At 43.0% G+C, this 27,119-nt stretch overlaps 1 protein-coding gene across 1 annotated transcript in view; it reads left to right on the forward strand.

The window, feature by feature from the left end:
* The first annotated feature begins 12,630 nt into the window (after positions 1-12,630).
* The window catches only part of SLC13A5 (solute carrier family 13 member 5), a 38,059-nt gene continuing 23,570 nt past the window's right edge, over positions 12,631-27,119 (forward strand). The window contains exons 1-4 of the mRNA XM_081942392.1: positions 12,631-12,772; positions 19,915-20,043; positions 21,135-21,271; positions 21,602-21,816. Of these exons, the coding sequence (XP_081798518.1) occupies positions 12,659-12,772; positions 19,915-20,043; positions 21,135-21,271; positions 21,602-21,816 (595 nt within the window). The 5' untranslated portion in view covers positions 12,631-12,658. The remainder of the gene's footprint in view (positions 12,773-19,914; positions 20,044-21,134; positions 21,272-21,601; positions 21,817-27,119) is intronic.

The raw sequence follows: 27,119 nt of genomic DNA on the forward strand, positions 1-27,119 counted from the left end.
AACACAGGCTATCTGGGCCCCTTCCTGTTAAGATTTAGGCATGGATGTGGGATCAAAGCAGCACTGATTACTCTTGTCAATGTCTTCCGGCAGGAGTGGGATGTGGGGTGGCATATCCGTCCTTGCTCATCTGGCAGCAGCTTCTGATACCGTCAATTATGGTGTCCTCCTGGATCTACGCTGGGAGTTTGCACTGGGTAGCACTGGTCTGTGCCGGTTCTCCTCCTGCTTTCAGGCTGGTTCCAACTGGTGTTAATCGGGGGGGGGGGGGGAGTTCAGTTTCTGTTGTGTGGAGTTCCACAGAGGTTTTTACTCTGTCTGCTCCTGCTTAACATCCACATCATTTGGATGAGGTCATCTTGCGGCGTGGGGTGCAATAGCGTCAGTATGCTAATGATGTGCACCGTTACCTCTCTAACCTCCCCCCACCCCCAGTGATGCTATGGATGTTTTTTCTCAGTGTCTGGAGGCTGTGGAGTTAGAATGGAAAACAATGGGCTTCAGATCAACTGGAGATTTTCAGTCATCCAGGTCTTGGTTGTCCCAAAGGTGCTTTTTTCAAGAGGCAACAGGACTTTCTGGTTTTTCTTTGAAGATGTTTCGCTTCTCATCCGAGAAGCTTCTTCAGCTCAGAGCGGAGGCGTTTTTGCCCTTCCTCCAGTCCCCAGGAGCGCTCTGCAGTCCTCAGCAGGGCTGGGGGAAGGGAAAAATGCCCCTGTTTGGTTTTTTTTTGCAAAAAATGGCCCATTTCCACCTGTTTTTTTTTTTTTTTTTTGCAAAAATAGTGGCATCTTTGCCTTCCCCCCAGCCCTGCTGAAGCCTGCAGAGTGCTCCTGGGGCTGGGGAGGACAAATGTTTTTTTTTCTTACTTACCTCTTCGAAATCTTGGTGTGTCTTATATACCGGTGCGTCTTATAGTCTGAAAAATATGGTAGCTGTGGTCAGGAAGGACTTTGCACAACTTGGTGTTGTGTGCTAAGTGAGCCCATTCTGGGACTGGGAGGTTCTGCTCACAGTCACTCGGGCCTTGATCACTTCCCAAAGGCATTACTGCAACGTGCTTCATATGAGAAGAGGTCTTGATGTTTGCAGGAGATGTGAGGGGTCATATCTGGGTAGTAGGCCTCATTCAGTGGGTGTGCTATGAATGCTGGTAGACACCAAGTTAATACAGTACTACTACTGTTGTAATACCATTGTCTGATTGTATTTCAGATACAATTGTATTATTATTATTATTTTTTGTCTTCGTAAAGAAGGCTTGGCTTCCTTTCCTGGATGAAATTTCAATGAAGCCAAACTGCAAAGATGGAATAGCCACTACTCAGGGGTGGTAGTCACTTCCTTTACCTACCGGTTTGCAAACGTGAGTGCATGCACGCGTGCGCTCGCTGTGCTCAAACGAGCCTCATCCATGCATGTGCTTGGCCTTCCACACATGCGCTTTGATCCCACGTGCAGCTAGCGTTCATGACTGAGCCATCGTTTTTGATCTGAAGGTCACAGAGAGCTTTGGGTTGGTGACACACAAGTCATAGCAGGACCTGAGAACTGTTGCCTTGGAGGCTGTCACAGGAGACTCTTGAAGGTACACAATGGTAAAGTAAACAGGGACACCGTGGAAAAACATATCACTCACTCTGTCACCGTCTCTCCTTCACACAAAGGCTTGTGTGAGCTCTATTGGTGCGTAACGGAACAATACAAAACACAGTTAGGTGTGTGGGGCACCGTGAGCTGAGGGAGGCCTCAAGGGGGCCATTTGTTTTGAGTGGTCTAGTTCTTGTTTCCTCTGCCATATCAGATTCAACCCAAAATTTACCACCATGACTCATTTATATCTGAGATTGCAATTCAACACCTTATATTTTAAAAAGGGACACTTTGGAAATAAGCACTTTAGAAGAATTGTCCGAGCCTGTCGCAATTCATTCAGAAGAAACTTTATTATAGGTAGTCCTTGGCTTAGGACCAAAATTGGGATAAGAACATTAATTGTTAAGAGGTCTAGTCATTAAGTGAAGTGTCCTGTGATCGTGATCTTTTTTCCTGGGGTCATTCAGTGAGTCACTGTGGTTGTTAAGCAAGATATCATGTGACCATGACTTGCCTTGCCAGTTTCCCTACCCCATTGCTTCTGTAACTGATCCCTCAACTTTTGCTAAGGGTTCTCCTCTTTACCATACATGTAGTTTTCAACTCATGACCACAATTGAAGCGGATTTTTCCATTAAGTAAATTGCACTCCATTATACGGCCTTATTTGCCACCAGTTAAGTGAATCTGTGCAGTTATTAAGTGAATCACATGGCCGTTAAGTGAGTGTAGCTTCCCTCATTGACTTTGCTTGTCGGAGGCTAGCTGGGAAATGGTGCAAATGGTGGGATCACCTCATCCCAAGATCCCAAGATCCTAACTGTTCTCAATACATGCCAATTGCAAAGCCCCTGAATTTTGATCACCTGACTTTGGGGATACTACAGTGGTCAGAAGCACAAGGACCAGTTATAAGTCTTTTTTTTTTAGTGTCATTGTAACTTCAGAGTTGTTAAACATATGGTTGTAAGCCAAGGACTACTTGTACTTACAATACAATAAAATAGCAGAGTTGGAAGGGACCTTGGAGGTCTTCTAGTCCAACCCCCTGCCTAGGCAGGAAACCCTATACCGTTTCAGACAAATGGCTATCCAACATCTTCTTAAAGGCTTCCAATGTTGGGGCATTCACAACTTCTGGAGGCAAGCTGTTCCACTGATTAATTGTTCTAACTCTCAGGAAATTTCTCCTCAGTTCTAAGTTGCTTCTCTCCTTGATTAGTTTCCACCCATTGCTTCTTGTCCTACCCTCAGGTGCCTTGGAGAATAGTTTGACTCCCTCTTCTTTCTGGCAGCCCCTGAGATATTGGAACACTGCTATCATGTCTCTCCTAGTCCTTCTTTCTATTAAACTAGACATACCCAGTTCCTGCAACCATTCTTCATATGTTTTAGTCTCCAGTCCCCTAATCATCTTTGTTGCTATTCTCTGCACTCATTCTAGAGTCTCCACATCTTTTCTACATCGTGGCGACCAAAACTAAATGCAGTATTCCAAGTGTGGCCTTACCAAGGCATTATAAAGTGGTATTAACACTTCACGTGATCTTGATTCTATCCCTCTGTTGATGCAGCCTAGAACTGTGTTGGCTTTTTTGGCAGCTGCCACACACTTCTGGCTCATATTTAAATGGTTGTCCACTAGGACTTCCACTTTTCCCAACCCTAACTTTTGAGAATGAATGGATAAAGGGAAAGGATGCTTTTCACCTTTTCCAGTAGAGGTAGTCCTTGACTTACAACAGTTCATTTAGTGACCAATCAAAATTACCATAGTGAAAAAAGTGACTTACGACCATTTTTCACTTATGATCATGGCAGCATCTCCATGGCCGTGTGATTTACATTTGGATGCTTAACAACTGGTTCATATTTATGAGAGTTGCAGTGTCCTGGGGTCATGTCATCACCTTTGGTGATCTTCTGACAAACAAAGTCAATGGGAAAGCCAGATTCGCTTAACAACCGGGTTACTAATTCAACAACTGCAGTGATTCACTTAACAAAGGTGCCCAGGAAAGTCGTAAAATGGGGCAAAACTCACTTAACAATTATTTCTCACTTAGCCACATAAATTCTGGGCTCCATTGTGGTCGTAAATCGAGGACTACCTGTATTTGACTGACTGATTAATTGAGTATGTGCGGTCAGCATCCCAAAATTGAAAGTCCTGAGATGGGAAGCTTTGCAGACCATAGGTGGAACGGAGGTTTGAAAGACCCATCACAAAACCAAGGGAAGGGAATACATTTGTGAGAGGAGATTTAAGAGAAATAGCAGTAATGTGCAAACACTCACACACATGCATTCACATACACAGGCATATTTTAGCAGAAGTGCACTTACTGCATAGAGCTGAGAGAGCTTACCAAAAGATATGCAGTACCATGAGTACTTCTTGAGAACTATGGGCTTCTGAAGGTCAGGATTACCCTGACTAACAAAATGACTTCCTCATCATGAAGGAAAGTAGTGATTTAATTATGATTATAGCTGGGCAAGAAACATACACTCATTATACTATTTACTTTAATAAATACATTTTAGGCTGTGCTTTGCACTATTTCTCAAAGTTTGCAGTAGTACAGTTACTGTGATAGCAATAGTACTTTGACTTATATACTGCTTTACAGTGTTTTACAGCCCTCTCTAAGCAGTTTACAGAGTCAGCCTATTGCCCCCAACAATCTCGGCCCTCATTTTACCGAACTCGGAAAGATGGAAGGCTGAGTCAACACGAAGCGGCCAAAAAAGCTGAAAGTCACAGTCCTCATTGAGGACTCTCCATGCAATATGGGGATTGACACGGGGTCATCCTTGACCATAATGTCTTGGACAGCACTCAAACAGGCTATCCCTAGCCTTAAAAAGCATCAGTTGCGGGTTCCAGACCTTCGCAACTACCGGGAGAACCGAGTCCCCATTGTGGGCCAAGGGACCCCCCGGGTGAGGTTCAAGACCTTCTGCGGCCAGCTACCAGTGACGGTAGTCAACAGAGACCTACAGAGCCTCCTAGGGCTTGACTGATTTGAAACCCTGGGCCTAGAAGTGACCGGAATCAACACCATACGAGACAAAAGCACTGAGGAATTCCTTAAGGAGTTTGAGAACGTCTTTGGCACCAGTCTAGGTAAGTATGAGGGGAGTCCAATATCTTTTAACTTGGACCCCAATGTAGCCCCCATCAGGCTAAAACCCAGGAGAGTACCTTTCGTTCTCCGCCCTAAAATTGATTTGGAACTAGACAAATTAATTGGCCAGGGAATCCTAGAACCTGTAGATCACACATGCTGGGAGACCCCTATAGTGACACCTGTCAAGCCTGACAGGTCTGTCTGCATCTGCGCGGATTATAAGTGCACGATAAATAAAGCTTTGCAGCAAAGCGCTTATCCTGTACCCATTGTACAGCATTTACTGCACTCATTAGGCCCCGGAAAAGTTTTTGCAAAATTAGATATGGTGCAGGCATACCAGCAGTTGCCTGTAGATGGCACCACGGTGGAGGCCCAAACCATCGTGACACATTTGAATGCACCTGCCTTCAATTCGTAGTTAGTATCACCCCTTGGACTGTTCCAAAGAGTCATGGAATGGCTTTTGCAGGGGATTCCAGGAGTCGTCCCCTATTTTGACGACATATTGGTATCGGCTGCAAATAAGGCGCAATTATTTAAAAGATTGGGAACTGTTCTGGCCAGAATCAGAGACAAAGGCCTCCGCCTCAAAAAAGAAAAATGCCAAATTAATGTGCCAAGGGTCGAATTCCTAGGGTACCTCATCGACGGCTCTGGGATTCACCTGACCAACAAAAAAATGAAGGCAATCCAGGATGCCCCTACACCTCACAATCAGACCGAACTTCAGGCATTCCTCAGGCTCCTTAACTTCTACAGTGTTTTTCTCAAGCAGAAAGCCACGGTTGCTGAGCCTTTGCATCGGCTTCTCAGCAAACACGGCAAGTGGTCCTGGGGCAGAGCTGAAGCAGCCTCATTTGCCGCGATGAAGAAACTGCTGTCAGCGGACAGGTTTTTGGTCCAATGTAGCCAGACCCTGCCACTTGTCCTAACGTGCGACGCTTCCCCGTTTGGCGTAGGAGCCATCCTCAGCCACTGCATGCCCAATGGAACTGAGGCACCCTTCGCCTACTACTCACAAACATTGGTAATGGTTTACACCAAGGTCCTCTGTTCTGGCGGGAACAGAGATTCAATCTGATTGGTGGAAGGGTCTGACAGCTCCCTATAAAAGGGCTGCTGTCAGACAGAACCTTCCCTGGATTGTACATAGTTGACTTGTGCTAATAAAGAGCTGTTTGTTACTCTGAAGCCTAAGTGTGCCTTCATTCACCCAATCTAACAGTTGTATTAGTATAATACCCTTAACCAAGCCAGCAGAGACTGAGTAGTTGCTTTCTGATATGCTAAATTTAATTAACATTGGTTTACTTTTTTGTAGCTCAGTGTGTTACATGATCCTAGCTGTTCTGACCTCGGCTTTCCAAGATCATGAAGCAGACTCCTCATCCCAATAAAACCTCTTTTATTTAGGTTAAAGGGAATTCCTCTCCAGCAAAGTCCCAGCAAACAGTCTTTCATGAGATTTCACAACTACAGACCTATATCAGGCTTGGAGAGTTGCCAGGCCGATATCTTCCAAATGCCATGCTGTAGCAGCAATTACTTGACAAGAAGTCAGGAACAGATCTTCACTAGTGTTGGGTTCTGGATCCCGTTGCAACCGTTACGCTGCAAGGGGGCCGGGTGTCCACCACGGGCATGCACACTGTGCATGTGTACGCACCCACTGCCCTGTGATGCTCCAGCTGCTCGGCGGAGGTCGCACAGGTGCCATACGCTGCATGCATGTGTGCAAATGGCCCGGTTGGATTAAATACAGGTAAGAAATGAGGGAGGGAGGGAGGGTCCTCCAAAGCACCATTCTGGTACAGTGGCCGCTGCTCCCAGTTGCCACGGTATGCCTGTACCATGGCATACTGGCCAGAACCCACCACTGATCTTCACCCTAATGAATTAATTGTCTCCTGCAAACTCCATTCCCCTTTCGCTCCTCTTTATTCCCTACGGGAGGGGCCATTCACCGTCCACCTGTGCCTTTACTCCTGAGTTGGCTCTTGTCCCTTCTCCTGGCAACTCTGTGTATGTGCACATCGGGAGCATGCTCCAGTTGTTCTTCTGCCCTACTGATATCTGACTCTGAGGGCAGCTGATAACTGTTGGACGGCCCTGGCCCCATCTCTGCCTCCGACGCAGAGCCCTCATCAGAACCTCCAGACTCAAGGACTGGCCCATGTTCCTCCCCAACCTCCTCACTGTCTGAGTCTGCCACCAGCTCTGCTAACCACTGGCAGGCCACAACACTAGCCTATTTAGTCAGCGTGTGGTACAAGGTGTGGTGCATCAGCTTCAGAGTGGGTTTCCCGGATTTACACAACACAAGGAGCCGAGATGTTTCAGAGATTATGACTAGTCTTCTTTCAAGTGTTTCTGTTAGTAGTTTGCTTCTAGAATGAGGAGCGTTGCAGGGCCATGGGGCACCGTGATGTCTTTGTCCATACAAGAAAAGAAATTATATTGGGGCAATTGGGCAACTGAAGCTCCACCCCCCTTTTTTTTAATACAAGTCACAATGCGTGACAAAAAAGAGATTAGGTGTTCATTGCACAGACCCAGCTGCCCACTGATTGCAGTCATAATACTTTTGAAGAGCCCGAATTTGAGAAAAGCTTTTATGAAAGAGATAAATCATTTTATTGTTTTAAAATGTTTTTATTGCTTTCATTGCAGCACGCTTTTTGAACCATAAGCCACTCAGAGTCATTGACTGAGATAGGCAGCTATAAGAATCAAATAAATAAATAAATAACTCCCCTTCTCTCTTCTCTCTCTCTCTCTCTCTCTCTCTCTCTCTCTCTCTTTCTGTCTCTCTCTCTCTTTTCCCAAAAATAAGACGTCCCTGGATAATAAGCCCAACCAGGCTTCTGAGTGCATGCACTAAAATAAGCCCTCCGCCAAAAATAAGCCCTCCCCGAAAATATTGCAACACAGCAGCAGCCATGAGGTGACCACGCTCTCCACCTCCTGCACCTCAAAAAAATAAGACCTCCCCGAAAATAAGGCCAAGTGCTTATTTTGGGGTTCAAAAGAAAATAAGACCCTGCCCTATTTGAAAAAAAATTTTTTTTTAATCCAGGCCTGACCTCCTGGCTGTGGGGAGGCTGGAGTTCAGGTTCAGGTGAAAACTAAGCCACAGTCTAGGCAACTTCCCAGCAGCGATCAGAAGTGGATTAAGGACGCTATTTGACACAACTTACTCACCAGCCTCCCCCAGCTATGCGGAGAAGCCAGTTTTTCTGGTAACTCATTGATGCCCGTATCTTTGATAACTCCCACAATGAGGGCACAGATGTACACAAATGGGTTTCCTAGGGAGAGGGCCTGTGCCCTCAGAGAGCCACCCAGAGTTACCGATTGCCCTGTCACCTCTTGGTCTTCGAGCAAGAACAGCCAGACTTCTGAGCTCTCTAGCTCGACGGCCCCTGAGTAGCATGTGTGAGGGAAATACATTTCTGATGTATCTCCCCCTGGTAGATGGAAACCTTTGGGCATGATTCAGAAGGGTTCATGTATTTCATGTAGACCTAGTTACCTGCGGGATCGCATCCTGCCCCATACATCCCTACGACCAATCCGCTCACACAGAGAGGGACTTCTCCGGGTGCCGTCCGCTAAACAGTGTCGGGGGGCGACACCCAGGAGCAGGGCCTTCTCTGTGATGGGCCCAGCCCTGTGGAATGACCTCCCCCCTGACATCAGGATTACTTCCGATCTCCGTTCCTTCCGTGTAAAGCTCAAGACCCACCTTTTTCAATTATCTAGCCTGGCTCAACCGTAGTTTATCTTTTCCTCCTGACAGTCCTTTTAAATTTGTAATTTTATTATGGGGTATTTTTAATGGTTAATTTTATTATTATTATTGTGATATATGTAATTGTTGCCTCCTCCGTGTATGTATATGTATGTGTATGTGTGTATGTGTATTTTATATGTATTTATGTATGTTTTTTATTGTACGCCGCCCCGAGTCCCTTGTGGAGAGGGAGCGGCTAATAAATTAAATTAAATTATTATTATTATTATTATTATTATTATTATTATTATTATTATTATTATTATTATTATTATTATTATTATTATTATTATTAATTTATTTTTATTATTATTATTATTATTATTATTATTATTATTATTATTATTATTATTATTATTATTATTATTATTATTATTATTATTATTATTATTATTATTATTATTATTATTATTATTATTATTATTATTATTATTTCATCTTCCCAAACACTTCACTGAGCTGTGGAAACCCGGATGTTGCCTTGCAAGTAATCAGATTCTTCTGGCATCTAATTCGGCATTTCCAACGCTGCGTAGCACCAGTTTGTTTTCTTCAGCTGGGATGGATTGAACCAGGGTTTTCTGACTGCTACGCAGGTGTTTTCCTAATTACCTGTGATCCCTGCCAAAAGAATTAAATTTATCTAAAGCTGCCTTAGATCAAACCAGATCATTAATCCACCCCCCCTGTATTTCCTGGGGCTTAAAGGGGATTCCCCGTTCTTATAACACATCAATTATTTTCTTCCTCCTATTCTATAAAGACTATTGAAAGTTTGAAAGGTGTATTGCAACAAAATGCTGAAAACATTATTAGTCTTTCTTCACTTGGTTTCTGAACCGACATACCCATCACACGATTCTTTTTCATGGTATGCAGAAAAGGAAGAAGGAACTGTAAGTAAGGGGAAAGGAAGTTAGCCAAATCTTGTTTTCCCTATTTTATTTTTCCTCAAATGGATCAATAGTTTATCGTATAAATACGCAATATTTTGCGTGTGGTATACAGTTTTTAAAAGAACAAGAAGCATTTGGAATATGGTATAAATGTTAATGCACATATGCAATCATACAAGCAATAGATTAAATATAAGCACAATAACCATTACTACTATAATATTTTTTTCCCTTCCCCATCAACCTATTGTCATCATTTGCACTTACATGCCACCTTTTTTCAGATATTTGAAAGCTATAATAAAACAGCTAAATAAAAAAAAAGGGTTTGGCTATGATTGCTTACCAGTCAGCTTATACAATACGGTCAAGTGATTTTGAAAGAACCTAGGTTTTTCCCCTCCAATCCCATCAACAAAAGCTGCAGGTAATGGTATCGTTAGATCCCAATCCTTCCCAATGTCTTCAATAGCTGTTATGGTGCACAATAGGCCATCCTCTCTAAGCTGCAACATCTTTATGACCGGGTCGCAGTAAAGCCATCATGTTTCCTATAGTCCTTTGCTTCCATGTTTAATGGTTGTCCAAATGCTTCAGACAAATGGTTGTAGCCAAAGCAGGGACCCCAAAAAAGTCATAGCAGATATCTGCACAGAAGAAATGAAGAATTGACTAAGGGAAAACATATGAGGGAACATGAGAACACTTAGCAACGTTCAAATATCTAGGGGGCTGCCACAAAGAAGAGGGAGTCAAGCTATTCTCCAAAGCACCTGAAGGCAGGACGAGAAGCAATGGATGGAAACTAATCAAGGAGAGAAACAGCATAGAATTATGAAGAAATTTCCTGACAGAACAATGAATCAGTGGAACAACTTGCCTCCAGAAGTTGTGAATGTTCCAACACTAGAAATTTTAAAGAAGAGATTGGACAACTATTTGTCTGAAATGGTACAGGGTTTCCTACCTGAGCAGAGGGTTGGAGAAGAAGACCTCCAAGGTCCCTTCCAACTCTGTTATTCTGTTCTGTTATTCACTTTGCTGCCATCACCTTTTGCATTAAACCTGGAAATGACCCCTGACAAAAAGAGCCAGTCATGTTATTTCAGCCCAACCTACAAGGTTGTTGTTGCAGGAAAAATGGCAAAAACTGTGTTGTGTGTACCACTTTGAACTCCTAGAAGAAAGTGGGTAAATGCAATAAATAAATAAATAAATCCTAGATAGTAATCATTGTTTTGGACTAATTAAAAGACAACTCTTAATTGTTGTGCAGCAACAGAAAAAAATATAAGAAGTATCAGAACTGATCTCTCTATATGCAGTGAAACAGCTATATTTGGTACTTTTTTTTTTTTAAAAAAAAGAATGATTACAATGAGTCAACTCCAAGCACGTGGATTCTGGAGGCTCTCAACTGGTACAGAAAGTGGTCTTCATCAATTTCATCGGCTCCAGAGACAGAAGCCTAGGTATATGGCTTCTCCAAGGCACCTGAGGACAGAACAAGAGGCAATGGGTGGAAACTAATCAAGGAGAGAAGCAACTTAGAACTGAGGAGAAGTTTCCTGACAGTTAGAGCAATTAATCAGTGGAACAGCTTGCCTCCAGAAGTTGTGGATGCTCCAACACTGGAAGTCTTTGAGAAGATGCTGGATAGCCATTTGTCTGAAACGGTATAGGGTTTCCTGCCTAGGCAGGGGGTTGGACTAGAAGACCTCCAAGGTCCCTTCCAACTCTACTATTGTATTATTATTGTATAGTAGAGGCAATGGCCATGCAAAATGTAGATTACTGGGCACTGATCTAACAATCTCAATTCATAATTTCTTTCCATCTTTACGTTTTTTTTAAATTATCTATTCATCAAATTTAGAAACTACCCCATCTCCCTCATAGAGGGATTTTGTTTGACATACAAATAAAAACTTTTTGGGAAAAAAAATAGTTTGGCCTTGCATTCAAATTCTACCAAAGAGGGAGAGAAAGGTGGTAGAGGGAACAGAGGAGAGAAACCTAAGAAGAGAGAGGGGGGAAAAACAGGAAGCAGGAAAGCATATACCCCCAAGAAGAGCTGTACTCCACACGGGCCAGTTCAAAATGTGCGGAGAGGGGGCAGACACATGCCCCATTTGCTTGCTGAAAATTTCTGAGTGGGAGGGATGAATACAGGTAGTCCTCAGCTTACGACCACAGTTGAGCGCAAAATTTATGTTGCTAGGTGAGAAATGTGATAATTAATTGATAGCAATGTTCCAGTATCTCGGGGGTTGCCACAAAGAAGAGGGAGTCAAGCTATTCTCCAAGGCACCTGAGGGTAGAACAAGAAGCAATGGGTGGAAACTAATCAAGGAGAGAAGCAACTTAGAACTGAGGAGAAATTTCCTGACAGTTAGAACTCAATGGAATCAGTGAAAAAACTTGCCTCCAGAAGTTGTGAATGCCCCAACACTGGAAGTCTTTAAGAAGATGTTGGATAGCCATTTGTCTGAAGTGGTGTAGGGTTTCCTGCCTAGGCAGGGGGTTGGACTAGAAGACCTCCAAGGTCCCTTCCAACTCTGCTATTTATTCTATTCTATTCTATTCTATTCTATTATTCTATTATACTCTACTCTACTGTACTCTATACAACTGTTGTAAGTCGATGGACCACCTGTACAAGACTGAGAGGCATCAGCCACCGTTGGCCCCTTTGGGAACCCTTCGGTGACTAGCTGGGGAGAGGGACTCCTTCCGCACTCATAGAGCCGATCTGCGGCTCGTGGTGGCACGTGCCCCACCCCCCCACCCCGGAGTAGCCGGTGCGGCTCGCTCGACCTTCTCCAGCTGTTCGACAGCCTTCGAAGGCCGTTTGTAGCGGCGACAGGCGGCCCTGGCTGGGGAAATTCCAGCTCTCCGTGACCGGCAAGGAGCTTATGGCCCTTTCCAGCCGTCGCAATGGAAACGTTCGGGAAAAGCGGTAAGGAGGCAGGATATTAGAGGCGCGGGGGGCTGCTTGGAAGGGGAGCCCTGCAGGCGCTCCGAGGGCGGCCTGCCCAGAGGAGATGGGGAGGGTCCCCGGCAGGGACATCCCGCGGTGGTGGCAAGTGCAGCCTCCCGAGCGAGAGTCAGCGGGGGCCGGGCTGAGGGAGGGACCGGGGCCGTCGCCCGGGAGGAGCGCCGTTTAAAAGGCCCGCTCCTCAGCCGGGAGGCTCTCTCGCCCGTCCCGTCTAAACCGCTCTCCGCTTCTCCCGGTTATGGCTCCTGCGCTGCCGCCCTTCCTGCGCTCCTTGCTGCGCTTCAAGGCCTTCGTCGCGCTCTTCGGCACGCCGCTCGTTCTGCTGCCGCTGCCGCTTCTGATCGGCACCCAGGTAGGTCCCCGGCGCGGTCGGTTGGTTGCCGGAGGGAGGGAGGGAGGGAGGATCGGCGTTCGGTGGTGCCGGTGCTCCGTGGCGGAGACGCGAGAGCGCCACGCGCTCTGCACCCGTGAAAACCCTCCAGGCTGCTGGCGCGGGTCTCTCCCGGACGGTCCTTCGACTCTTCCGACGATCCCAGACTTAGCAGCGGGATCGGATGCCGCCCGCCCGTCCGCGAGAGAAGGGATCTCTCCTTAAACCGAATGGCAGTTGGCTTCTTGGCGGAGCGAGATTGAACAGATTAACGGAGTTGGAAAGGACCTGACAGGTCATCTAGTCCAGCCCGCCTCAAGCAGGAGACCCTATACCATTTCTGACAAATGGCAGTCCAATCTCCTCTCGAAAGTCTCAAGCGATGAAGCTCCCACAACCGACTTCTGTTTTACTGCTTTACTGTTCTCACGGTCAGAAAGCTCCTCCTTGTTTCTAGGTTGAATCTCTCCTTGGTCAGTTTCCATCCATCATTCCTTGTCTAGGTGTTTGTTTGTTTGTTTGTTTTATTGGATTTATATGCCGCCCTTCTCCCAAAGGACTCAGGGAGGCGTACAGCATTAAAAAACACATATTACAAGACTTAAAAGAAAATTAGAAACAATCCAAGAAACAAACCGAATTAATAGAACACTAACATTTTAAAAATTAGATAAAATTAACAGGCCAGGCTGGCTTGCTGGAAAAGTCAACTTTTTAGGGCGCGTGGGAAGGACCGGAGGTCGGGGATTATGCGAAGCTCCCGGGGCAGCTCATTCCAGAGGGAAGGTGACTAGCCTGACTAGGTGGCTCAGTGGTTAAGATGCTGAGCTTGTCGGTTGGCGGTTAAAATCCCTAGTACAGGTCTCTTGCATGAGCAAAGAGTTGGACTAGATGACCTTCAAGGTCCTGTCCTACTCTGTTACTGTTTTACTGTCTGGCCTTCAGGTGCTTTGGAAAATAGCTTGACCCCCTCCTCTCGGTGGCAGCCCCTCAAATATTGGAACACTGCTATCATGTCTCTCCTGGTCCTTCCCTTCACCAGACTAGCCATGCCCAGTTCCTGTAACCATTCTTCATATTTTTTAATCTCCAGTCCCCTAATCAACCTGGTTGCTCTCTCAACATCTTTGATTAGTCTCAACGAATCAAAGACAGAATCAACCTAGAACTAAGGAGAAATTTCCTTTTTAATCAGTGCAATAACTTGCCTCCAGAGGTTGTGGGCGCTCCAACACTGGAGGTTTTTAAGGATAGATTAGGCAAATATTTGTCTGATGGGATGACAGCTGGGAAGCAAGAGAGAGAGGGAGCCCCACGATCTCTCGGAAGAAACAGAAGAAAGCAAGCCTCTCTCTAACCGTTTTGCCGATGGTTTGCTGGAGAAATAGTGCAGGCACTTTCCTCCCCTCCTGGAGAAAAAGAAAAGAAAGCTTGTGTAAAGTTGACAAGGCAGCTGGGATTGGAGGAATCTTCCTATTCTGTGGAGTGACCTCTTAAAATTGTGATAGCTAGATAGAGCCTCCATGGACAAATCCCGTCTACCTTCAAATGCCTAGTTCGGTGGCGAAAAGGGGGAGATAATTTTCCACTTTGTAGAGAAGGTGTTGACAAAAAGGCAACTGACCAATAGCAATCGTAAGAAGCAGATAGGTAAAGGTAAAAGTTCCCCTCAAACATATGTGCTAGTCATTTCTGACTCTAGGGGGCGGTGCTCATCTCTGTTTTAAAGCCAAAGAGCCAGTGCTGTCTGAAGACATCCCCATGGTCTTGTGGCCAGCATGACTAAATGCCGAAGGCGCATGGAATGCTGTTACTTTCCCACCAAAGGTGGTCCCTATTTTTCTACTTGCATTTTTATGTGCTTTTGAACTGCTAGGTTGGCAGGAGCTGGGACAAGTAATGGGAGCTCACTCCCTTACGCAGCGCTAGGGATTCGAACCGCCGAACTGCCAATCTTTCTGATCGACAAGCTCAGCATCCTAGCCACTGAGCCACAGATATATAATAGTAAAATATGGAGGCAAAGTTAGCATTGCAGTATGCATTGGGTCCGTCCACAGATAGTATGTAGTCAGATAGTACCTGAAGCTGAGTGCCAATCCCTGGGGAATACACCCTCCTCATACCCCAAGTCTGAACTTTTTGAGTCATCTCGTTGACCACTGGACAGATTTGATAGCAGATCTTTCAGTCTGAGTGATCCAGCAGGAAGTTGGTGGAATTTGGTCTCCATTGGCTGACGTCTAATGACAGTAATAACATAAAGCTTTTCAGAATCTATCTCAGCCTTCTGTCATTTTTTGTCCCAGTTTGCAATGTTTGAAAAGTCAAAAAAAAGACTTACAGACTTACAACAGTCCATTTAGTGGTCATTTGAAGTTACAACTGAAAAAGTGATTAATGACCAGGTTTGACATCTACCACCTTTGCAGCACCCCCGTGATCATGTGATCAAAATTCAGATGCTCGACAATGCTCATATTTATGACGGCAATTAACTCATATTTATGATAGTCCCAGGGTCATGTGATCACCTTTCGTGACCTTCTGTCAAGCAAAGTCAATGGGGAAGCCAGATTCATTTAACAACCGTGTTACTAACTTAACAATTACGGCAAAAAAGGTTGTAAAATGGGGCAAACTCACTGAACAACTGTCTCTCTTAGCAACAGAAATGTGGGGCTCAATTGAGGACATGTGGGACGCGGTGGCTCAGTGGCTAAGATGCTGAGCTTGTCAATCAGAAAGATTGGCAGTTCGGTGGTTCGAATCCCTAGCGCTGCATAAGGGAGTGAGCTCCCATTACTTGTCCTAGCTCCTGCCACCCTAGCAGTTCAAAAGCATGTAAAAATGCAAGTAGAAAAATAGGAACCACATTTGGTGGGAAGGTAGTAGCATTCTGTGTGCCTTTGGCGTTTAATCATACTGGCCACGTGACCACGGAGATGTCTTCGGACAGTGCTGGCTCTTTGGCTTTGAAATGGAGATGAGCACCGCCCCCTAGAGTCAGGAATGACTAGCACATATGTACGAGCGAAACCTTTACCTTTACCTAAGTTGAGGACTACCTGTATCAGGTTGATAACCATCAAGTCAGGAGTTTTGATTTTGGGGAACTGATCTGAGCGATCTGGAGGAAGTTTAGCCTCCGGCAGGCAAAGTTGCAGCCTCTTTCAGCTGAGCAAAGGGGACAAGGGGATTGAAAATTTCCTGCACAAGGGGTGGTTTCCTCATTGAATGGGAGAGGGCACAGTTTCTCAACTTTAGCAGCTCCAAACGTGTGTGGGCTTCAACTGGCTGGCGGGGAATTCTGGGAGTTGAAGTACAAACAAGGTTGAGAAACTCTGGGATGGGGAAATTGGGATTTCACAAGGGTGGCCAGTTTGGAGAAATTGGATAGAAGCGTTTTTCTTTTTTTTTCTTAGGATATTAGAATTGAGATAAGGAGAAGATTGAAACATTCAGTTCATAGATATTAGCCAAATCTTGTGCTCAGAAGCAGTCTACCTCTAAATGCTTGCTGCATGGGGGGAGGTAGAGAAACAAGCAACAGGAGAATTTGTCTGTCTGTGTAGCAATTCCAGAACCAGCAACTGCTGCAGGAAAAGCCCTCTGCATAAACGGTACCCTCTCCCCTAAGGCACACATTAATGAATTATGTTGACATAATTCAAAAGAGATTGTGTTGCTGAGAATCAGGAAGGCATGTTTGTTTGTTTTTCAAAAGTAATCTTGACAAGTAGGAAGAAGCAGGTGGAGGTGACAAGGCAAATATTGAAACATTTACCAAAGTGAAAATTCTGGCCAAACGCTTTACACCATTGGCATGAAGAGTCAGTCTCATTAGGATTGATTAAGGCTTAGCAAAGAGCAAAGAGGGCTTTATAGATCCCTCCAGATTGCAGTTTGGCTGCTTTTGGCACATGGTGAAGGCTAACACAAAATATCCCACCCACACCCAGGACTGAAATCAACATACCTTCGCTACCGGTTTCCAAACGCGAGTGCGAGCGCCACCTCCGCGCATGCGCAGGACCTCCCGCGCATGGGCGGAGCATCAAAAATGGGATGTGATGACGTCCAGGTGGGTGGGCGGAGCATCCCGCCAACTGCTGTTACCGGTTCACCCAAACTGGATAGAACTGACTGAATTGCACCACTGCTTTGATTGTCTGAATTTTCTGGTGGCATTTTTTGCCTCTGACTCCCCTCTGCAACACAGGTAGTCCTCAACGTACGACCACAATTGAGCCCGAAATTTCTGTCAAGTGAGACATTTTGTTAAGTGAGTTTTACCCCATTTTTCGACCTTTCTTGCCACAGTTGTTACGTGAATCGCTGTGGTTAATAAGTTAGCGACCTCGTCGTTAAGCGAACCTGGCACCCCCGTTGACTTTGCTTGTCGGAAAGTTGCAAAAGGTGATCACATGACTTTGGTACACAACAGCAGTCGTAAGTATGAATCAGGCACCAAGCAGCTGAATTTTGATCACTTGATCACAGGGATGCTTCAAAGGTCTTCACCACTGTGAAAAAGGGCCAGAAGTCACTTTTTCCAGTAACTTTGTTTGGTCAATAAATGAAGTGTTGTAAGTTGAGGACTACCTGTATTCTCTATTGGGCTGCGTTTGTCTCCTTAATAACTACTGCACTGTGTTGCTGCAGGAAGCAGGGCTAATCACCAATTGTTCTGCGTTTTCTCACTCAAGTTACAACCATACTTTTTTTTTTCACAAGACGTGAATGTGTTTCTTCCTTAATTTTTTTCTCAATACCGTCTTGTTAATTTCTAAGCCTCCCTTTTCTCTTTGACCTCTGAATTAATTATTTGCTCTAAATAAGTAAGGAGACCATTTCTTCTAAGGGTGAGTAGGTGCAAAGGATTGAGATGCACAGAGATCTGTGTGCGCACACAGATCTTAGTGTACTCCTCTCCGGTACACGCACAGGAAGCTGTTAACCGAATAATCTTCTAAGTCAGCATTTCCCAAACTTTTTCCTTCATTACTCAAAGCCACTTATCCAAAAGTCCTTTTTACGGCTTATCAGAAAGCCTTATTTAAATGTCCTTGCTGTGATTGGGTAATGGGTTCGTGTGTCATTATTCAAAGAAAATATACTTTTACCCAATTTACTTAGGTTTGGGAAGCATCGTTCTAGGTAGTGAAGTATAGATAAGATCCGGAAACATTTTGCAAAGAAATTTTGAGAATTATTTGACACTATACGATTGAAATATGCAGAACATACAGACCTTAAATCTGATTAACCATTGGATCCTTGGATCTACATCTGTCCAAGAAAATCCAGAAATGTAGGTAATCAGTCTAGTATCTTCCAAATATTTGTGGAAGCTCATCCCTTTGCCATGGATCAGGTTGGCTGGGGAATTTTAAAGTCACAATACCTGAAGGGCTTATGGTTGCTTGTCTATGCTGCAGACAAAATAGAGCTGAACAGAAGTGTCATAATTAATATGTGTTTTTTGCTTTGGTGGCAAAATTATGGAAGTCTGTTTTGCACATGCGAAAACACCCCCCACCCCGACAAATTACTATGTAATTTCTAGACAACCAATAGGGGTGTTGGTCTGTAATAAATGTCTTCTTACCTTAAAGGCAAATTATACATTCTTTATCTTTAAGGTACTTTAAGGCTGTTTGTGGTAATTATCCAATAAAGCTTTCCTCCCGTTAGGCATGATAGGGTTAATATAAAATTCTACTGCAAGGGTGAAAAATCAGTTGTTTAGTCCAGAGAGAAACTTGCAAGTCTGGCAGGGCATGAATCCACTTGTTGCCCTCAAGTATGACTTTCTACACAGTCATTTTGGGCACAGGCAAATTAACTAGTATGAAGCATTTGCACCCAAGAGCTTTTAAGCACCATTTATGGCCACTCAATTAGTCTTCCCACAAGAAAATTGACTTCACAAATTCCAGACGAGTTTACTCTCTCATCAGCAGTTTAATTTGGCATGTGTATGCAACATTACCTGAGTTGTGGGCACTTAAATTGTGATTTAGCATCTTCGTTCTGATTGCAGGCAGGGACTTGTGAAGGCGGGGGAATCCCCTCCTCTCCATGCACCAAAAATGGCTGATGAAATTTCCAGAGGAATAATCAGTTCCGTTCCTGATAGATAAGGAAATCAGGGCTGTTAGTGGCTCCGGAAAAGTGACGGATTGCTTTATTTGCTTCTAGTAGCTCATCACAACTTTGGTAATTTGTAGATGTCTGGATTTCAGTTCCCAGAATTCCATGGCCGGATGGAATTCTGGGAGTTGATGTCCAGACATATTCAAGTTGCCAAGATTGAGAAACACTTCTAGTAGCTCTTAAGGACACTGATTTACCTATCCTCGTGTGAGAAGTTAGAGCTGCTAGAACAGTGTCCCAAAAGTGAGTAGGTAAGTCTCTCCCTCCCTCCCCACTCTCTCACACACACCTCTTTCTTTCTTTCTTTCTTTCTTTCTTTCTTTCTTTCTTTCTTTCTTTCTTTCTTTCTTTCCTTACTTACTTACTTACTTACTTACTTACTTACTTACTTACTTACTGATTTACTTTGTCAAACATGTACAAGATAGCAGGTATAAGTATGAACATGGACATGAACATGAACAAAGGAAATGAATACAAATGAATGGGGACAGTAGGACAGGGACGGTAGGCACGCTGGTGCACTTATGCACATCCCCTTTTCAGTCCTCTTAGGAATGGGGTGAAGTCCACGGTAGACAGTTTGAGGTTGAAGCTGTGGGGTTTAGAGGATGTAACAATGGAGTCAGATAGAGCATTCCAGGCATTGACCACTCTGTTGCTGAAGTCCTATTTTTTGCAATCGTATTTTCTGCAATTTTCTGCAGGAATGTCCAATATATTTTCCTTTGAAAGCAAACCAGGCTTTATGCATCATGTCATGAGCAGAAATGACCAAAGGCTGAAAAATGAGTTGTGCATCAGGAATGTTGTGCTGATGGGTTTTATGCCACGGGCTGCACTTTTGGCATCCTGAGAATACATCCTAGACACTCTTAAATCATGGCCTGTGATCCAGAGTTTAAAATGCTATAGATATTTATGTCTGCCTCTGTGTGTCTGAATGTGTGCTTCCTTGTCCACAGGAGGCCAGATGTGGCTATGTGATCATTCTCATGGCTGTGTACTGGTGCACAGAGGTGATTCCTTTGGCTGTGACATCTCTCTTGCCAGTCATTTTATTCCCAATGTTTGGCATCCTGGAATCAAAAAAGGTAAGAGCAAAAGCAATGAGGGTAAAACCCTTTTCATCATAGAGTTTTAGTTTCTACTTTCCTGATGAAATCACGAACTGAATTTAGATTTTAAAAAAGTCCCATAATCCTCATCCAGTGGAAAGAGGTTGAGAAATATTGACTCTGTTCACACAAGACACTGAACCCTAAATGTGGATTAACAGAACACAACCGCTATGTTCAGCTGTTTGTTATGTTCAAATAATATGTTGTTCTCAAATCAGTAAATCATCGTCACTTAAAAAGGTGGACTGATTAACACAATAGCAATAGCATTAGACTTATATACCGCTTCACAGTGCTTTACAGCCCTCTCTAAGCAGTTTACGGAATCAGCCTATTGCCCCCAACAATTTGGGTCCTCGTTTTACACTTCGGAAAGATGAACGGCTGAGTCAACCTTGAGCCTGGTGAGATTTGAACTGCCAAATTGCAGTCAGCCAGCAGTCAGCAGACGTAGCCTGCAATACTGCGCTCTAACCACGATGCCACCACAGCTTCTATATGCTAGGTCTAGGATGAGGGCTGGGGGTTCCAACTATATGCTGAAACAAGAATATTCAGCCTTATTTTAACCTGATCTAGTTTGTACAAACGCAGGTGTCCTATAAAGTTAGAAGTGAATAGGAAAAAAAGGAACAGAGGTGATAAGAAGGGTGTCTGGACTAGTTTTGTAGCATAGGTTCCTATAATGTTGGCTCCCAATTGTCTATGGAGATTCTCAATCTTCCAGGTCATGGTTGTCCCAAAGATGCATCCCCCCCACCCCAAAAGGCAACTGGACTTTCTTGGTATTTTCTTTAAAATGTTTCCCTTCTCATGCAAGAAATGTCTTCAGTTCTGAGCTGTTCTGAAGAAGGAAGAAGTTTCTTGGATGAGAAGTGAAACGTTCCAAAGTCCAGTTACCATTTGGACAAAGCAGATTTGGTTCCTTCTTCTGTATTGAAGCTTGCTTCCTTACTCTTAAGAGGCAAGCTGTACCCTTGCTGCTACAGGACAAGCATTCTGCATGTGTCCAAATGCTCCCTGGCAGGGAGAATGCTACATTTGCCATCCTCTGTCCCTCTCAGGTATGCATGCAGTACCTAAAGGACACAAATATGCTCTTTATTGGGGGCCTGGTTGTGGCTATTGCTGTAGAGCATTGGAACCTGCACAAGCGGATTGCACTCAGGGTGTTGCTAATTGTTGGAGTGAAGCCTGCACTGTAAGTAGTAACTCTTCTCTCTTCTCCCCCAAAACTAGGCCAGGCTGGATTATATGTATAGGGGAGATTAAGGCTATTATGCAAAAATGACACATGTATGACTCCCCTCCTGAATATGCTGGTTGTACAAGAGGAAGGGGAAAATCCATAGGTCTTCCGTCTGATCCCAAGGAGTTAATCCTCATTCAACAGATCATTGAGTTAACAGAGGCTCCAGATCTGGGCAGCAAAAGCCCAGATCACCATCAGATGGCAGCATGGAAGGCCTAAATACAGATGTGGTGCTTCTAATTTATGAGAAACTTTTCCCCTCTCTGTGTCTCTTTTCAGCCTGATGTTGGGATTTATGGGGGTTACGGCTTTCCTGTCCATGTGGATCAGTAACACAGCCACCACTGCTATGATGGTTCCCATCATTCAGGCTGTCCTAGATCAGATGAACAATTCAGAGCATGAATTGGCCGTCATGGAATCAACTGCCGGACACATCAACAACGCTATTGAACTGGAAGGGAAGGTGGCCACGGGAGTCTCCTCTGTGCAAGGTGAGTGGATTCCCTCCCCGGCAGATAGAAGGAAGAGACGTTTCTGAAATTCGTTTGGGATTTACATCCTTGGCAGATTCCCGGCTACTGATGTAAGCTGCAAAAACACTACATGAACTAAATAGGGGGAAGTGCAATGACACAGTTATGACACGGATGAGAGTAAATGAGAACCTCACGTTCTCTTAAAGATAAACAGAATTATCAGTTTGGCAACATAAGTAGGGCCCAGAAGCTACTAATTTTGACAACAAAGTATTTTGTGGTGTGTACTTTTTGTACATCCTGCTCTTTGGAGCCCCTTGTTATCTTTAGTTGGTTACATGTAAGGTGCATTATATGTGGAAATAAGTAGGAAATACACTAAGAAAAGAAAAATAATTAATCTGAAATGAGAGAAAAAAGAACGAGAACAAAGAAATCATATATTATAGGAAATAATGTTTAAATATAGCAATACATCTTGGTCACATATAATAATGTCAATCGAAGTTTTTATTGAAACATTTCCAAATAGAAAGCAAATACAAATAATTAAATCAAAGGAGGCACATTTTCCCCATATTTTTTCCATGTCCTATTCTTGTTAAAATTATAATTCTTCATATATTGATAGATTACTTCAACACATACTTGAAAATAACATCCATATCTTTAAAACATATTATTCTTCCCACAACCATATTGAGATGTGTGGATAAATAGACTAGTTGTTGAACAAGCTGATATAGTATATTAGTCTACTCCATTATGTTATATTTTTAACATATTATTATTTATTATTATTTATTAGACTTATAAGCCGCTCCTTCTCCTTGAAGGGACTCGGGGCGGCGTACAATAAAAAATACATAACACATATCGGATATCGCACGGAGGAGGTATAAAAACACAACATCAATTATTACAATTCATAAAAAATAATACAATAATAATAAAGTTAAAAGACATTAAAATACCCTAAAATTTAAAATTGCCAGGGGGATTAGAAGATAGAGCTATAGTTAAGCCAGGCCGGCTAGTTGGAACAGGTGGGTCTTGAGTTTTTTGCGGAAGGAGCGGAGGTCGGTGGTGGTCCTAATATCTGAGGGGAGGTCATTCCATAGGGCTGGGCCCATCACAGAGAAGGCCCTGCTCCTGGGCGCCGCCCTCTGGCACTGCTTAGTGGACGGCACCCAGAGGAGTCCCTCTCTGTGAGAGCGGATTGGTCGCAGGGATGTATGGGGCAGGATGCGATCCCGCAAGTAGCTAGGTCATATTGACAACATATTGACAACCTACTCTTTTTAAACATTCTTCAATTTTTAAACATTATCCAATAAACATAAAAACACCTTTTGTTGAATGAATCTCATCATAACATTATAATACTTAATAGCCTTTCAGACTCTTAGCCATTGATTATTCATTTTAACTCTTTTATTTCAAAGTGCCCTAAATGTGTTCTTTAATTATCCATTAAAGAAAACCCCATAGGTTTGGAATAATCGAAAACACTTCATTACTCATAATTAAGAACTTTTGATGTCACTAACACATTTGGACTAGGCATAATTACAGTAATTTTTATCTTAGGTATAATTTGAAATATTTACATTTACAAATAAAACTTTTTGATTTCTTATTTAAAATAAACCATACAAGTAAAACTCACTTTTTAAGAAATATCTCTGGACACATTTGAACCAGTAAGATGTATATGAAATAGTTCAATTAATTGAGTAGCCTGAGAATTAAACTTTTGTATTATACCAACACATTTTGGCAAAAACATTTATATTGATCAGTATAAATTATCAACATATAGTAACTATGTATTTAGTTGCTTTTACGCCCTTAACAGGACAGGCATAATAGTTCCAATATTAAATTAAATATAAGAGAAAGTAAAGAAAATCTTAATCAACTACATGGTAGTTGAGCTGATAATTCCATTTGTATCAATCTGGCTGAAGAATTGCACAATTATATTTTCATCCAATTATTTTGACTAAAACGTGTTTCAATAAATTTCAGCTTCACCATATCAAAAGACCCTTTTCCACTGCCAATGAAATTTTATTGCCAATTCCAACTTTTGTGAAAGTGCACAATTAATAATCAGTTAATACTCAACTATTAGACTTGTTACCCTTTCATAAAACTGGATTGTAGATGGGTAACTAAACAAAGGTAATCTCATTTGTAACCTATATGCAAGAATCAAAATGTTAGCATCAGCACTTAAGTAAGAATTAGATAACCATATGTATAATCAGTCGATGTGTAGACCAGTAGATTCTTTACCAGATTTCAAAATTATTGCTCATTATTTAAAATTTATTTAAAATTTAAATTGTTTAAAATAATCAAATAAGTATTAATTGTGTAATTAATTATTGTTTAATTATTCAATTAAAATAATTTAAATTGAAAAAAAGTTTTTTTTTAAAAAAAAGACTGTTATAAACCACCAATAATATACACTAGGAACAAATTTCAGTACAATTCAATAAAGTAAGTATCAGGTGCAGCATGTTTTTTGTTATAGATTTAATAGTAGCTATTATTTCTTGAAGAAGTAAATGTGTAGCTAAATAACAGTCTAATTATGTGTGATCTTTGGAAAAACTACATTATTCAAGAAGCAATTAATTTCTGCCCTGGTTAATCTTTAAACTCAGTATTATAAGGTCAAGTGTAAATAGCAATAATACAAAAACTTGCTGATTTGTTAGAGTCATTATGTCATTTGTTCTTCACATACTTAGCAGTGCAAATTGCTTATGTTATTTTAAAGTTGCTGTTTCAGTCAACAAACCGATAATTTTATCAGGGCACCCCCAATATCACTGGTGCAATTCAGTACAATTTTGGCTCCAGAAAGAGAATTGAATTTCAATTTGGCTAATGTAAAAAACTTTCTGTACTTTTGCTGTAGGTTGTCCTGCATTTATAAATTCAAAGTTTCTTTAACCATGACCCAAATGTTAATTAAAAAAAAAATTCAAGGAGGCATGTACAATAATAGTAGCAGAACATATAAATATGATTTTGTGTGTGGTGTAATGATTAAATGGTGGAATTTCTGTTGCTAAGCAAGGTAGTTGTTACGCAAGTTGTATCTGATTTTACAACCTTTTTTTGCCATGGTTTTTGGGCAAATCGCTACAGTTGTTAAATGAATCATGCAGTTGTTAAGCGAATCCAGCTTCCCCGCTGACTTTGCTTGTTGGAAGTCAGCTTGGAAGGCTGCAAATGGTTCCAGGATGCAACCATCATAAACACACCCAGTTGCCAAGCACCCAAATTTTGATTACATGACAGTGGTGAATGCTGCAGTGGTTGTAAATACTAGGACTGATCATAAATCACTTTTTTCAGTGCTGTTGTAACTTTGAATAGCCATTAAATGAATGGTTGTAAGTTGTACACTTCCTATACCTAACAAATTAACTGCTAGTTGTGAAAGCTACTAGCCTTTTCAATGTACAATAATGAAATTTAACTGGAGTAGTATTAGAGCCTAAAAGAAGATGGAAAATTTAATGAAAATGTCCATCCATAACCACCAGGTTCATAGCTACGTAAATAAAGACGATGTTTAAAAGTTATATGAAACCTCTGGATGATGTTTAGTAGGGCCGTAGACATTAAAGAATGCAATACAATTATTAGACCACCATCTCATTAATGAATGGAAGTGTAACTCTAATGCCCTTATCATCTGTTTAGACTACTGCAACATGTTTACATAGGGGTGACTTTGAAAACAACTCAGAAGTTGCAGTTGATTAAAAATGCAGTATCTAATAGCTAATGGGAGGAATAGTACTGCAACGACACTGCATTCCCTGTAGCAGGTTTCCAAGCCAAATTTCAATTGCTGGCTTTAATTTACAATGCCCCTCAAGGCTCAGCAGCATCCTTACATTTTCAAGATTGTCTTTCTCAAAGGATTAACGTGTTCTTTACCATAATCCCAGCAAGGATAGCAGAGGGCCCATTCCACCTGAACTGAAAGGAAACGGAGCTCAGAAATGTATACATAACCCACCCCTCACACACAGGTGCTAGTTCAGTGATGGCTAATCTTTTTGTCGTTCATACGTGCGCCCCCGCACCCCATTTTGGGCCTAGCAGACCTCCCTGCAGCCTCCTGGGACCAAAAAGACCACGTGCTCCCCCATGCATGTGTGCACGTCTCCTGCATGCACCCCGCACCCACACATGCATGGTAGAAAATCAGCTGGCTGGTGGGAGGTGCACAGGCATGCGTGGTGGAGCTGACCTGGGGTGACTGCAGTGGTGGATTGCAGGCAGTACGCCCCAGTATGGGCATACCAGTGTCTGCTGGGAGCACTGTTAGGAATGTAAGCTAACAGTTGGCTCAGCAATATATAAACCATGATGGTAGTACTGTAGCTTTAAGTACTGCTAGAATGGGATTGGTTGCTGTTACCTCAAGCAGCCATAAGATGGAGCCAGAATGACTGTTAGCTCTCTGTTTGTTAGATGCTGATTGGTGGATACTGCTTGATACTGTATCGTGAGTTACCGTGCGTTTTGCTACTGTTAGTGACTGTGTGCTGAACTAATTATATAATACTGGACTGTGTTCGATGGATAACTGACTGACTGAACCGTGTGTAAATTGAATTCTGAATACCTCTATTTTCCACATAAGTAAAAACCTATTTAAACTGCAGTGTCTTTGTATGCTGGTTTGTGTGTTCTCCAACACCACTCTCATTACGCTTCTCTGCACACTCGCTCTCCTAACGGGGAGCTTACCTAACAAGAACCGGGTACCGTTCCGGTACGGTGCTCCGAAGGGCCCACCTGCCCGCCCGCCATCCTTACCTGTATTTGAGCTCTTTGGCGCTTCCGCGCACGGAGTGTACAGTACCTGCACAACGCTCCGCTGAGCAGCTGGAGTATCGTGTAGGCATCACGGAGCATCGCAGGAGGTAAGGATGCATGTGGGTGTTGTGAGTGCGTGCTGCGCACGTTCATGTGGTGGATGCCAGGCCCCGTTGCACCATACCGGTTGCAATGGGATCCGGAACCCACCACTGGGTGATGGCTCATTGCCCACAGAGAGGGTTCCACATGCCACATGTGGCACACTTGCCATAGGTTCGCCATCACAGTGCTAGCTCATTTCAGCTCATCCTAACCCAATAAATTAACTGCAGTCTGCTGATGAAATAATTGCACCATCCCAGAAAGGTTTGACATTACCCACAATAGAGAAATGGATGCTGAAGATAATGGAGGCTTGTGGATAAGGATAAATTAACTTCTTTGATTAGACAAAAGAC

This window comes from Natrix helvetica (assembly GCF_964273705.1).
Source record: "Natrix helvetica genome assembly, chromosome: 2".
In the NCBI taxonomy this organism is placed as follows: domain Eukaryota; kingdom Metazoa; phylum Chordata; class Lepidosauria; order Squamata; family Natricidae; genus Natrix; species Natrix helvetica.